Here is a 15,223-nt window from a genome sequence, read left to right on the forward strand (position 1 = left end):
TCGAGCTATGTAGCTTGTTGTCGAATAAAGTTCGCCAGGCTTCGAAAACCAAGGATTTAAACATTGTACTTACATTCTGGTCTAAATTGGCCTCGTGTATTCACATATTGTACTTTAACTGTCTACAGTGTGATTTTTCAAAGCTCGAAGTATTGTAGCAGGTTTTTTTCGATCGACAATAGGAACCCATAAATAACGCCGCACAACCGGCTTTGTATCAAATCTGTACCGATATATCTGTCTCAACTATGAATGTACAAGCTTGAAGTAGTTTCTACAAAGAAAGATAAATTTTAACAAAAAATGAGTGTTATCATATAAAATCGTGGTCAAAGTACGCCAAGTGCGCGGCCATGTAAAAATATCAGGCTTCCTGCACGAGGTTTAACGTAAAACCTTGCATACAAGGACCATGCGTCAATGCATCATACAATATTTATGAAAGTAACCGTAATATCACACGTAAAATAATGGTAACATAAGACAGTTTTAAGAAACTACAAATTAGGTAGACAGAATGAGAGAAGAAATAGGTGAGTGCAACATATTCACCGATAGTAGAATTGCTGGTGAGGTTTTCATGAGTTTTCCATGTGGTAAGATGATTGCATGCCGACGTTTAGATGGCCGAGGCAGCCATTCAAATATCGGCCAGCAATGAACTCTTATGTGAGGCGAGAAGATTGTCCTTATCTGGAATTTTCGTAGGATATTTCCTATTACGTCAGTCGTCCCTTTCATGTATGGCAGGAAGGCTTTCTTCTGGTCACTGAGGTCGTTTATGGATTCGCGGCTTCTGCGGTGTTGTTTTTCATTTCGTTCTTTTTGGTGACTTTATTAAAAGTGCGAGAGATAACTCTGTCGTCGAATCCATTTCCTCGTTGAATAGCCTCTAGCTTCCGTCTCTCGTCGGCTAAGTTGTCCTGGTCACTTATTGTGTAGGAGCGGTGAATCAAGGTGTTTACCACTCCATTTATTACATTATTACACCATTAATGTAGAAAATTTGAGAAATTACATATTAAAAAACTGTCTAATCCTCACGCTGACAGCATAAACAACCTTTAGTTATTATTAAACATGATAATGAAATGGAATTCTTCAAAAAGTATGATTTAATGACAATTAAAACTCCTGAATAACCAAAAATGGCTAAAATTAAGGTTGTCGGGTGTATACTAGGGTGCCTCGTTTTGCCACTTTTTTGTAGGAGTGAATCAGTGAATCGTAATACCCGGCAAAAGTGGCGTACCCGGGTGGGTATTACAGATATGATTTTTTTTTCAAAATCTGTTCATATCTTCTGTTCGCCATTTTTGTCTTGAAATTTCGAAATTTTTATCAAAAAACCTTAATAATGTAAATAATTCAAATTTGGTTTTATCAAGCACTCATTTTTTCCAATGGTGTATAACGTTGGTATTTCCTTGATATTTTAGACCATACGCGACAGCTCTATTCCTTCTAATAGGGTTGTTCACCAATTGTTTTACTGTCTTAAATGAAAGAGCACACCGAGGGGATACCGGCAGCAGTTTCAGCGCTTTTCCATTCAAAAATTTAATCCCAAAAAGGCTAAGCGAAAAGTGTGGAATCCGAGGGCCGGCTCAAACACTCCGAAAGTTCACGATGGTTGCCGAAGGCATGCTGACGTCACACACAGTGAACCTCTCGCGGAAGCCGTCAACCCCGTCGAAAAACCTGTGATCCTGCGTCAGAGATGAAACAACGAGGGTGAAAATGGAGGAAATTAGGAAGAAGGCGTATATACTATATTGCTTTCTACCGCTTTGTAATTCTACCACAATAATAAATCCGGGAAAACGTTTTATTGCTGTGCCTCTTAATTCTCGTGTGCGAAGGAAATGGTTAACTGCAGCACTGCGAGATGACAAAAAACATCAACGGCAAGACATCTTATTATTGCTGTGAAAATTATTTTAATGCTAGTGTTAAATTTATACTAAATGCCAGCATTACAACGTCAGTTAACGTGATTTATTGTTATACTTGCGGTCTTCCAAAAGAAGTCGAACGGACGAAAACAATTTCAATTTAAGTTATTTGAAGGGAAATAATTTACAAAAGATTAAGAACAATGTTTATGCTACTATTCAATGAGCATCGAAGTTAATTGATGCTAACTTAAGTCTTAAATTTAGTACACCAGAGATTGCCATACAGTAACCAAACATAATGTTTATTGATGAAATATTCTCGAGCACATTCTCAGCCGAGAGTTTTGGAGTTGATGAAAACAATAATATAACTGACTTAATAATGAAGTTACCCCAAGAGGTACTTAGGAATACCTAATTATCCAATGTACGTCATTGATTTGCCCTCTGGAATATTTAAGATTGCCACCAGAGACATTTTCATCACCATCATCAAAATTAAATTAAATGACAACTTAAAGAGATTAGGAGACCAATTACAAATCAGTAAGACAAGAGTTTCTTCTACTATCCACACAACTTTACCTCTTATTTCACGTTGCTTAAAAAATTTAATATTTTTTCCGAAGCAAAACAAATTTGATCTACCTTTGTCTTTTCAATTCAATTACAGCAATGTACATTATATAATTGAAAGTTTTGAAATTCAAATTCAAAAGCCCTCTGATCCAATAAATCAAGCTTTGACATGGAGTGAGTATAAAAAATGTAATGCCATCAAGTATGTAGTACCTTGTGAACCAAATGAATTTGTAAATTTTGTTTCCTCTGGGTATGGCGGAAGAATAAGTGACAAAAATTATTTTTCCTGCGGTTTCTTCTGATTTTGTGCTCAGGACAAACTCTTCCTTTCATAGTGTATATATTATTCTCTTTTAAATTGGATATAGCAAACTGCTGAATCGCCGTATTCTTTCCTGGCAGCGCTGAAATAGTTTTCAACCCTTAGACCTATAGCACACGCCAATTTTGGACGGCCGTCAACATTCCAATGATGAACAATGGAAGGGCATGGGAGATTGCACACTGACTGACTGCGCACCGGCACTGGTAACAAGTCTGTTAGCTACCGGCAAATGCCACAGCAGATCCCCTGCGCCAGCTCAACAACCAAGCAACTTATCTTTTGACCTGTGAAAATCCGGCGTGTGTGCAAGCAACGCTTCACAGATAAAATATCGGTGCGTGTGTAAGGGGCCTTACAGTAACATTCACAAGAATAAATATTGACAATAATTCGCCATTCCATATCATGATTCAGACAGATCTGAGACGAACAAAAGTGATTATTTTACGGTAGTAGTTCCCTTATGTCACTTAAGTTTTTTTAGGCTATAAATTATCAAAAGCCTTTAAAACTAAAAAAACGAGCATTGCGTGACAGGGATTTGTGATATAATATGAAATGTACCCCTGGAGAATCATTTCAGCGTTTACTAGGGGATAATTTGAATAAAAATGGAAACCAAGGTTGAGTAAATCGTAACAAAATTAAGTATTTGATGCAAAATATACTCATAAGTACGATTAACATATTTAACAGTGCTATCATAATTAATATGCATTGACTCCGAACGTGCTTGCTTGACTCCTTGAATTTCCGCAGCGCTAAAAATGTCATTACTGCGTATTTATATTTTTTTCTAGCCTTGACCTCTATTTATTAATGATAAAAAATGAGCATCAGAGCACCATTTTAGGCACAGTAGTAAAATTAGCCCTCGCAAAACCACAATCCGAAGGCATTTCTCACCACGGCATCCACAAAGTCAAGCACGGCTCGGATAACGGCGTTCACCGAAAAGGTGCAGTCAGCGAAGTAGCTGTGTGTGACGTCAGAGCCATTCGAGCCTGACTTCCCGCCGAAACTGGCCGTTTCAAAGGCGCACAAATTTCAACGGAGCACTAAAGAAAATGTAATGCACCTATTGCGGAAATTTTTTCACCAATATAAATTATAAGCCAAAACTCACCGTTGTCATCTACTTAAATGGGTATTTTCGTTTGAGGTTAACACCCCTATTATCGAGAAAAATGACCTTTAGGTAGGTAGGCAATCCGTAACACACAGTCTCATTTTTACGCTATGCACGCGATAAATGACGCGAAATAGAGATGTTTTTCAGTCAAAAACGTGTGAATCATGTCTGAAGTTGTCAAGGGTAGTCATTAGGATTAGTGTATGCTCTTTTATGTCATCGCCGACTATATTGACCATATTTTTGTGTAAAAAGATATCACTGAAGTTTCTGTCGAGGCATGTGCCTTTTGGAAAAGAGCGTCTATTTTAGTAGTTACGTAAACCAGAGCACTTAAACTCATCTCACGCTATATGATGAAAACAGTATGGAAAATTCAATCCTATACAGTAAAACGGTATTTCAGAAAACATAGGAAGACTTGTTGAAGTCTTCTACAAAAGAGGCGACGAAACCATTTGATATAGCCTTCTGCAAATGTACCAACTTTCCCAATTGTGTCTGTCATAAGAAAAAATGTTTCTATTCTAGAGTACCAGTTCCTTGTGGAACAGCGAGGTCGAAGAATAATACGAATTGGAACTATTGACATCCCTGCGTCAAAAAATGCAAAAAACGGCTAAACGCAATAATATAAATGAGAGGCTTAAACTCAAATCATCTGAATCAACTTGTTTTGGAATGAAAGTGAAAACTTTGAGAGTACTCAAGTTGATGAGGAAAACAGTGACAAGAGATGCACTAAGGATGTGGCATTCACCAAACCAAGAGAAAGAAAGTCCATAATCAAATTAGACTTGACTAAGACTGCCATAAATCTCCAGAGATATAGCGTAAATGGGAGCTGCAGCACACATTACATCCACTGTACTTAAAACGGCTTTAAAAGGGGGAATTATAGTTCAAGAGCAATGTAGTGACATATCGTTAAGCAATATAGGTCTTGGCTATGGCGGGATGAACACCAATGCGGGTTGGAATGGTGGTTTCCTGCGAAAATGGGAAGAAATGTCGGGAAAACCTATGCAATGGTCTATTTGCCATCTGAATTTCATTGAGTTGCCTTTTCAACCTCTCTCCGCCCACATTGACCACGCTTTTTCCAGCCCATATTAATACACAGCTGACAGTTTCAAAACTGCCTAAATGTGAATAGCTAACAGTGGTGTCATTTCATCTCATCAGTTGTGACTTGCCAAACGACAGTCCAGAATAAATCTGAAACTGAAGCACCTAGTCAAGATACGCCAAGTCATTGCGTCTGGAATTTGTCCAGGACTAGTCACTATGATTCCTGGGAAACAAAATAAAGCCCGTTGGTTGACCGCAGCTAATACAGTTCTTAAGTTATACATTTAGGCTAAGAAACCTAGCAATAAAGTCCTCGAAAGAGTTACATTTATATAAAAGGCCTACGTAGTGATGCAATGTAGGATCATGGCTCAATCTTCGTCCACCGATGATGATCGTTACGTCTGTGAGACCACTCATAGATAAAGAAACTTGCCAAGGACGCACCAATCAGTAGTATATTCATCCATCCAAACAAAAGTGTTTCCCGCACTCCCAGAAAATATTCTAATAGTTATAAGTGATCGTCGACTGACTGCCCGAGAGGAGGCACAAATTTAAATTTTTAGAGTTATAGAACGCAAAGATGGTAATTTAAATTATGACATCATATGAAAAATTATTTCCCATTTGAATTTTGAAGCCATAGATTATGGAGAAATGATTCATTTGGAAAGCACCGACGTTTCAATTATCATGCTACAAGTTGTGAGGAATATATCAAATGAAGAAATCGTTGAAAAACTATCACTTCCTGAAAATACTTCGCCAAAATAGTCATTCGCCGTATATCTCCACCACACAGTGGCAGTGGAACGGACAGTAAAGCTAGTCTCCGAAGCAGCTTCCCATACATGCGGCAATAACGCCAAGGATGTCGTTATTAGATCCAATTTGATTAGACGGAAAGTTCTGCCAAAGTTTCAATCGAAATCCCAATTTTTCACAATATTTCCGGACGGCGACGATTCAAAACAAATAAGCTGGTCTGCATAACGTTGGTTGGTTGGTTGGTTGGGTAGAGGAGGCGGGGGAGCCCAAGGTGCAGGCACCTCCACGAGATGGGCACTGGGTCACATGGCTAATTTCTCTGGATAGGTGAGCGAGAAGGTCAACATTTGCAAGATGATACTAAAATAAATCCCTTTTCTGACCGCAGAGGAGGTAAATTTGACCCTTCAGGACAAAAAACCGTCAGTGAATGCCGAATGATAAAATTTCCATCTTCAGTGATATCTTTTTACACGAAAATACGGTCAATATAGTCGGCGATGACATAAAAGAGCATACACTAATCCTAATGACTACCCTCGACAAGTTCAGACATGGTTTACACATTTTTGACTGAAAAACATCTCTATTTCGCGTCATTTATCGCATGCAAAGCGTAAAAATGAGACTGTGTGTCGCGTATGGTCTAAAATTTTAAGGAAATAACAACGTTATACACCATTGGAAAAAATGAGTGCTTGATAAAACCAAATTTGAATTATTTACATTTTGAACGTTTTTTGTTAAAAATTTCGAAATTTCAAGACAAAATGGCGAACAGAAGATATTAACCGATTTTGAAAAAAATCATATCTGTAATACCCACCCGGGTTCGCAACTTTTGCCGGGTATTACGATTCGCTCCTAAAAAAAGTGGCAAAACGAGGCACCCTTGTGCATATACTGACTTACCTTGAGGAGATGTGATCTTCAGACTTCTTCAGATACTGCTATTTGGACCAAAACGTAATATTTGAATAAGATTTTGAGTAGTGATGGGGTGAAAGTTAACTCCTACATTTTCCTTTGAGCACTTTTAATGCCTTATATTCTTTAAAATTAATAAATTTCAATATCAGATCCTCCTGAATCCCTCCCCTCCCTCTCCTCTTCGCATACGCTCTCTGAGTTCGGGTTCTCTTTCGGAGATTATTCAATACATGGATTGAAAATATGAGGACCCCAAGTCAGGACCAGTCTCCGGAAAACATCTTCATTTGGGTAAATTCGAAATATTTTTCTGGCGTGATGATCGCGCTATTTCCTTCCACCTTTAATCCACGATTCCTCTGCCTCCTCCGGCAGTTACCCAATTGGAAGAAGAGCCGACTCGATCACATCTGCACCATGTATAGTGACCTCTCGTCACGGGTCGAGGGTAAAGTGGGAGTGATTGGGGGTGGACAAGGAAAGGGGAAGGGATTTTTATTTTTTCGGGAGAGAGAGAGAGAGGATACGGGGTGCGCGAGAATGGGGAGGAACGTATGAGTGATCTCTTGGTTTAAGGTGCGCTTGAAGGAACGAGAGCTTTCTATAAATCCTTCGTTTGACACAAATTTAATGAAAACAGCAGTTAACCGTGAATACATAATCATACATTAGATTGCCGCTTCCTTGCGGGCATATGCGAGAATCGACTGAATATAACATCATAAGACAACTGAGCAAACACAATTGAAACAACTAATTCTCGCCCGATTGATTTCATCACTTCATCTTGCACCGTCTGATCACAAATTTAAATGACAATATAATCAAAAGAAAAACATACCCTGTCCTTACAAAGTAATACACTCATACACACTCGCACACCGGAGGGGATAGGGGGAATCGGACAACAAAAAATAAAGATCGGAGGGCAGGAGGGGGAAACGGCTCTTCTTCACTGAATGGGGGGAACAATTTTGGGATACAGTTTGGGGTTCGTAGACGACACTGGTCCGGAATCTTCTTAACTTGGTGGGGGGGGCGGTATGTCTTAGTTGTTGGTTTGGGGCAAGGGCAGTAGTACTTATCAGATCCTGGTCGCGTCAACGCCGAGGGCTGAGTTTCTGCTTTTTGCGGCTCCGGGTGTGGGCTTTTGCTTTCCGCCGTCTCCTGGATGGGGTAACGCGGGACGGCTTTCCTTTGGCGACGGAAAATTACCGGTCAGTCTCCCTTCTCCTGTCGCGCTTCAATTTCTCCTGTCCACCCACGCCACGTCCCGATAAACCTCCTCTGGCAACGTGTCTCGCCAGCAACACTTAAAAAAAACCAGGCCGACTTCCTCCTTTAGTTTGGCAATCTTACGCCCAGCGTGACCGCGTGACCCGACTCGTTCTCCTTTCGGCAGCCTAAATCGCAGGGTTTTTATCCCCAAAAGCCGGGGTGGTGTACCTGGTGTGGGGGCAGTGGGAGGGCCCGTAAATGGATGCTCTCTCGATTCATATAACCATGGTGGAGAGGGGGGGATGTCTTCGTTCACTTTACAAATTGGGGACTCAGGAAAGCGGGAATTGAAGGTGGGCGCGGGGGAGGAGAAAATGAATCACGCTCGCATCGTTCGCTCGCACTCAAAAACAATCCACACACACACACACACACACAAAAATAAACCTGCGCTTGACCATGAGGTAATGTTCTCCCTCTCTCAAAGCGTTCATTCAACCCGTAATGTCACCGACCAAACGGCGACGGTTACGGTTCCTTTACTATGAATTGTGGGAGTCATGGTAGCGTCTTTAACCAGATACGCTTCTGTGTCATGCCATGCCTGTCTTAACCTCATTTTTATGGCAAAAGACAACTCTGCAGGGGAATGTCCTTTAAGATGGTTTCTTTCCCTTAGCATTTAGATTTAGCGGGTAGTGTCATCGGTGAATTGTTTGCTTAGACTATCCTTAGTGTCATTGAAGTCAGCAGTTAAAAAAAGTTATCACAAACGCCCAGGGAACACTATATTACCGTCAGAGTACAAGGATAATGCAAATCTGAGGTGTTTAGAAGGTTGCGAAAGACAACATCACGGATATCAATAATTTCATTCAACCAAGTTTCATTCTTCTCTAATAAAAGAGGTTTATCGCGAAAAAGTTCGCCATCTTCTGTCATCGGAATAAAAAAATTCATAGTCACCAAGTAGCGAGTTTAATTTTTTCCTCCTCCTCTGCGATTAACTGAAACCAAATCTCTTGAAATTCGTTCGATTTAATTTTCCGTGGGTCCATGTTTTTCCCTTTTACACATATAGGATTTACCCTTTTAAATATACACTGTCCCAAGGGTCGTGTGTCATTTTTCACTTGTAATTTTAGTAACTTTGCATTGAGAAATATTCATGAAAATTGACACTCTTATGGGGAGAGGTCTTCAGTTTTGTTGAATGCAAGCAACATTTTTGTCCAGATTACTCTTCCGAATGAAACACTCGCGGCAAATGCTACATCCGCAAATGCGGTTTATCCCCCGAATGCGTACGAATATGTCTAAGTTGCTATTACTCGAGAAAGACTTTTCACACTCATTGCATGAAAAGGGCTTCTTCTTCTCTCCCGTATGTGTTCGCGTGTGACTTTTGAGATTACTCTTCCGAGTGAAAGATTTCTTGCAGATTCTGCACGAGTGGGGTTTCTCTGCCGTGTGCGTATAAACATGTCTAACTAAGTCACTCTTTGACAAGAAAGACTTTTCACACTAGTTGCAAGTAAACAGTTTCTCTCCCGTGTGCGTGCGTACATGTCTAACTAAGTTGCTCTTAATCGAGAAAGACTTTTCACACTGGTTGCAAGAAAAAGGTCTTTCTCCTGTGTGGGTACGTACGTGAGCGTAGAGACTTTCTTTCCTAGAGAAGGACTTACTGCACAGGTTGCAGATAAAAGGCTTCTCTCCGGTATGTGTTCGCAAGTGACTGTCGAGATGACCTCTATGAGTGAAAGACTTGCGGCAAATGCCACAATAATACGGTTTATCCCCCGTATGCGTACGAATATGTCTAACTAAGTCGCTCTTTATCGGGAAGGACTTTTCACACTCATTGCATGAAAAAGACCTCTCTCCCGTGTGTGTTCGCAAGTGACTTTTGAGATTACTCTTCCGAGTGAAAGATTTCTTGCAGATTCTGCACGAGTGGGGTTTATCCCCCGTGTGAATACGTACATGTCTCACTAAGTTGCTCTTAATCGAGAAAGACTTTTCACACACGTAGCATGAAAAAGGTCTTTCTCCTGTGTGAGTACGTACGTGAGCGTAGAGATTGTCTTTCCTAGAGAAGGACTTGCTGCACAACTTACATATAAAAGGCGTTTCTACTGCGTGTGTCAGTACGTGACTCTTGAAATGACCTCTATGAGTGAAAGACTTGCTGCAAGTGCCACAAGAATACGTTTTTCCTCCTGCGTGTGTAAGTATGTGTACGGTGAGGTCCCTTTTCTGAGTGAAGGACTCAGTGCACTCGCTGCATGAATATGGTCTCTCTCCCTTTCTCGGACCCACGTGATTTCGTACATTTCTAATGCTAGTTGACTCTGAAGATAAACGCTGTGAAGTTGATTTCTCTCCTACTGTGAAACTTCTCGTCAATCGTCTTATGTTTTTCTCATCCCCTTTTCCTCCACTGGTTTCCTTGATGAGCACATTTTCTTTTCGCATAGGCTCTAGTCTTTTCCTATCCAGCCCACTTAAAGCCTTTGAGATGGTAGGCTCGCAAGAACTGCTGTGTCCGCTTGATGGAAGTGCTTCCAGAGACACATCTACGATTGATGATTCTGCTGCAGCATCAAAATTACGAGCAACAAAATGAATTTTCATGTGTTTCATTAGCTCCTTCTTGCTGTTGAACACATCTCTGCAGTTAAAACAATTATATGAATCTTCGTTTGAACTGTAACTACTCCATGGATTTTCGATCAAGCAATTAAGTACCTCGTTGTTGCCTCCCATGATGGTCTCACAGCCACTTCTGTCATTTCTACTTATTCTGATAAACCTAAGGTTATGCGAGGTATTTGGTGCATCACAACCACTTCTCTCCCCAACAACAGCCATTGCGGGTCCAACTCTGCTGCTTTTAAGTGATTCAATGTCTTTGGTATTACATTGTCTGTCATCAGGAATTGAGCAACTTGATATCTTATCAGAGTCAAAAGCACCACATTTTCCCAAGTCTTCATCTATCAGATTTTTCTCTATCTCTTCATGGGATGATCCAGCCTTGGAATCAATTTGTGTCACCAAAGGAGTGGGACCAATGCATTCATTAATTGAATGATTCCTTAGATTTCCTTCTGCTAGCAGATATGAAGTGGATGTTGTTTGCTCGGCAGCCAGGACCCCTAGAAGAAAATTTCAAACAGCAACTAACACAGTCAAACATGAAATTTAATACTACAATATCTTCTATATAAAAACCATTGAATGGACGGAAAAATGCACAAACAGGTGGTAAAATTGCTGCCCAAAGTGGACTTGAACTTCGAGACTCGATGTAAATGAATGGAGGGGAAAAGAAAACATATCATAAAAATGACGAGGGCAACAGGGGTGTAGTAGAAAAAAATACGAAATCACGGGTTAAAATGATACGTATACAAATAATTAAGCACACACATACGCATCACACATATAACTTCCAATTGCAGAAAAAGAATAAAATTAGACCCCTTTCAGAATTGGTCCTTTAAAAAGGGAAAAATATGTTTCTTTTCAATCGAATATTTAATGATCGGTGAATATTTTCTAAATTAAAAAGGTTCCTAACAATGGCAATCACAATTAATTTTGTGGTACTGCAGATGAGTATCTAGAAAAATTATTTTAATTTCTTCCTGGATCAGTTCTCATAGAGGTAATAAAAAATTTAAAGATAAAAGCAATGAATAAACAGCCAAATGAAACTCCCTTGAGTGAAATATACCCAACAGTCATGAGATAAGCAATGGTTTGGAGCGGAGCAAGTATGGCACGCAAGCCTGAGCTCTTATTTGTGCTGAGATAGTAGCATTTCCACTCTTTTTCAGTATATGCAGTTTAATCATTTCCCAAGCTTTCTTCTGCGGAAAACCACTTCTTATAACTTTAGAAGATATTTAATGAACCTTTAAAATGCCATGGGTAATGGAAGCAGAAAATTTCAATAATTAGTAAAAAAAATGACCGACGGCTGCCATCTTGTATTAAGTCCTGCAGTATAGTTTTTGCACAGAATTGGACGTCCACTACATCAACGTCAATTTTAGTTGTTGTAGGATGTAAGCGTATCAGATTTATTTTGGCTTTCCCTTTCAGCAGCAATGGCATAATCATAAACCATTTTATAAAGAATAAGGACTAATTTATTATTTTGGGTCAGTATGACATTATCGTCAATTCTTCTGTGAACTAAAGAGAGATAAATCCCCTGCTTTGCTTTTGCAAGGGAATATTTCTCTCCAAATTCACCCCTTATTTCTTTTTTTTGCACCAACGTAGGTCTTCTTCTTTCAGCAATTATTTTGGCTAAGGGAACAATAGATTTTTCTTCCCTGCTGTTCATTATATACATTGATGAACTCTGCTCCCGCATTAGCAGTAAAATAGGTTTATTTGCTGACGACCCTGTCATCTATCGCGGAATTAGTGATCACTCTGACTATGAAATTCTATCATTGGACTGAAACAACGTTAATTTGTGGAGCCAAGAGATGGCACTCGAACTTAATCTGAGCAAATGCATGACGGTAAATTTCTTGTGGAATTCGTACAACTATAACCCTGTTTATGCAGTGGATGGTGTTAACATAGTGGCAACATGCGAAGTGAAGTACGTGGGAGTTACGATAACCTTGAACCTATAGTAGGGAACACACATAAGAAATATTTGTGGCATAGACCCGAAGAAATTAGGATTTGTGAAGCGTATTGTGGGAAGATTTTCAGATGAGATAGTTAAATATAGGTGCTATTTTGCACTCGTCCGACCGCACCTCGATAATGCAACGAGCGTATGGGATCCAGCAAAGAAAGACAGAGGCCCGTATCGTCAGTCGCTTCTTTAGCCATCCTTCATCTTCCTCGGCTCCTAAAGGATAGATTTCAGTTCGAGAGACGTCCGAAGGTCTTCTTCAGCGCACTTTGCTGGTGAAGGACTCCTCGCCAGCGTAGGTTGGTCTGACCCAACCTTCACATCCACTTCACAACCATTTCATCACTTTAAAGATTTTTAAACAGGCCTTACATAAAAGATAGGTTAGTATAAATGATTTTGTTTTTATTATTTGTGATGGCGATAACGTTTTAATTTTGTTTACGTTCATTTTTCTGTTTACTTCTGCTTTACATTGCAATGTTATCCGTAAGCCGGTGCATCAAAGGCAATGATTGAACAGCGTATTATCATGGATATTAAAGCTGTAAGGAGATGTTTGTGTATTTCGACACATAAAAACCTTAATTAGAGGTATTCCTGAGGCATAATCATTCGCGATCATGTTGAATGACATGTGATAAAAGTAGTCATATTAGACTCAATCCATCACCCAGCACGTTAAAATCATCTCTACATCGATATAAAAAGCCTACAAATAAAGTTTTCTTGCGCATCTGCACTAGAAATGGATATGGAGTAACTACGTAATGCAATTGTGTGCATCAAGTATTCCTCTTAAGCTTAGAAAGGGAAAGTTTAGTCACATCTTATTCACATTTCAACGCAAAGGTTGATTATTTACATTAATAAAATATTATTGCCTTTGTGTGAGACATATTCACTGTAACCGAGTTAGCCCAGTGGTTAGCGCCCGTCGCTACCATGCGGAGGGCCCACGTTCAATTCTACTTGATGGTGAATTTTTCTTTAGCTTTTTTTTGTATTTCTTTAGCATAAACTTACGTTAAACTATTAATTTTATGATTTTAAATAAGAATAGTGTTTTCTGGATTGAAAATCTTTCACGCGCACTGTGCACGCTACGTCGGTTTTATTATCTTTTGATTTTGATAGTTTTTATCGAACTGCTGTGGCCATTTCGGTATCAATTACCAAACCAGTTTGATATAATTTATCAAACTGGTTTGGTAATTGTTACTAAATTTTTCAATGAGCCATATGACGACCGAAAAGTTTGATAAATTTCATCAGAATTCGATAGTTCTAACTAAACCTTTTTTCCGCGTACGATTACATATCTCGGCAATACTTGAGGAATTGCCAAAATCCAGTGGAATTTTATTCGGAAAGGGAATGATGGCTTTAAAATAAAACAACACGTTGGCAAACAACTTTTTGCATTATATTACCTACACCCCAGGAATTATTTAATCATTATGTTGGCTTACGTTAATGCTGGATTGTTTAGGTGTACGTTTCGACTACTAAAGACTATAGTTGATATTTACTAATCATCTAACTGAGGAAACTTGTTGCTTTTTTCCCACGCCTCGGTCTGTTGTATATTTGAAGTATTAATTATCTATGAATTTTCGGTGAATTTAATTTCTGATTCCAATACAAACTGTCACTGCGTCCGTTTTCTTATTTTCTTGAATATCCCTATGTTTGATTACCAAATTAAACAAAAAAACTCTTTCCGCGTTACCCATTCGCTCCATTTCGGCATATTTTGTGACCCATGTGACGCTAGGTGAGTTATGCTTTGTCTTTGTTTGACTGGATGAACGGATCTCAGAACCGGACATTCCATGAGCGACGAAAATGATCCAAAAGACCAGCTTAAGTCGGAAGATAAAGAAGAGCTTCACTGAGGATCGTCTCTCGAACGTAATCGCGTCCTTCGCGAAGGAGGCCGCCGAAGGAATCCGAAATGAAGACGAGATCTGAAGGAGCGACTGACGATATGGGCCTTAATCAGCGAGCTGAAAAAAAAACTAAATAAGGCTGTGTGGTTCGCCAAAAACCGCTACCTTTGTACAGAAAGCATTACCCAGATGTTATGTGAATTGGACTGGGAGCCACTGGAGACTCGAAGGCTGCATGCTAGGCTTAAATTTCTTGAACAGTTGAGAATGGATTTCTTTAAAAGCGACACGGAGGACAAAATACTTGAGCCCCACTATATTTCCAGGTCCGATAGAAGCGATAAATTAAAAGAGTTGTTTTGCGGAACGGGTAGACATGAGAATTCATTTTTCCCCCGAGCCGTAAAGGATTTTAATAAACGCTAGTCCTAATTCCCATAGAGCATCTCCTTTTTATGTAAGAACAGCGGAAGTCCTAACACCCCCTACCACACGCCTTTCAGGGTATTATACAGATTGAATGTAGAATTATTTGATTGATATCAAGAATTTGGCTGTTTCTTCGCCATACTGATTTCATATCTGGAGCATACCTCTAAATTAAATATTATGTCAACCATATTTTCTCCTCCAAGGAAAAATGCGATGGTGGTTGGCGTAACATGGTGAAACTCCTTCATGATGCACAAAGGTTAAGAAAAGACTTAGCTGTTTCACAAAATAAAATCTATTTAC

General features: G+C 39.5%; 1 protein-coding gene across 1 annotated transcript; it reads right to left on the bottom strand.

Annotated features, from left to right (window-relative positions):
* Positions 1-9,451: 9,451 nt before the first annotated feature.
* Positions 9,452-11,370, bottom strand: LOC124170409 (gastrula zinc finger protein XlCGF57.1-like). Its single transcript, XM_046549130.1, has 2 exons — positions 11,367-11,370; positions 9,452-11,088 (listed from the first exon to the last, which is right to left on the bottom strand). The coding sequence occupies exons 1-2, from the start codon at positions 11,368-11,370 to the stop codon at positions 9,452-9,454; spliced, it is 1,641 nt and encodes a 546-aa protein (XP_046405086.1).
* Between the last annotated feature and the right edge of the window lie 3,853 nt (positions 11,371-15,223).

The sequence above is a fragment of the Ischnura elegans genome, chromosome 13 (genome assembly GCF_921293095.1).
Source record: "Ischnura elegans chromosome 13, ioIscEleg1.1, whole genome shotgun sequence".
NCBI lineage: Eukaryota > Metazoa > Arthropoda > Insecta > Odonata > Coenagrionidae > Ischnura > Ischnura elegans.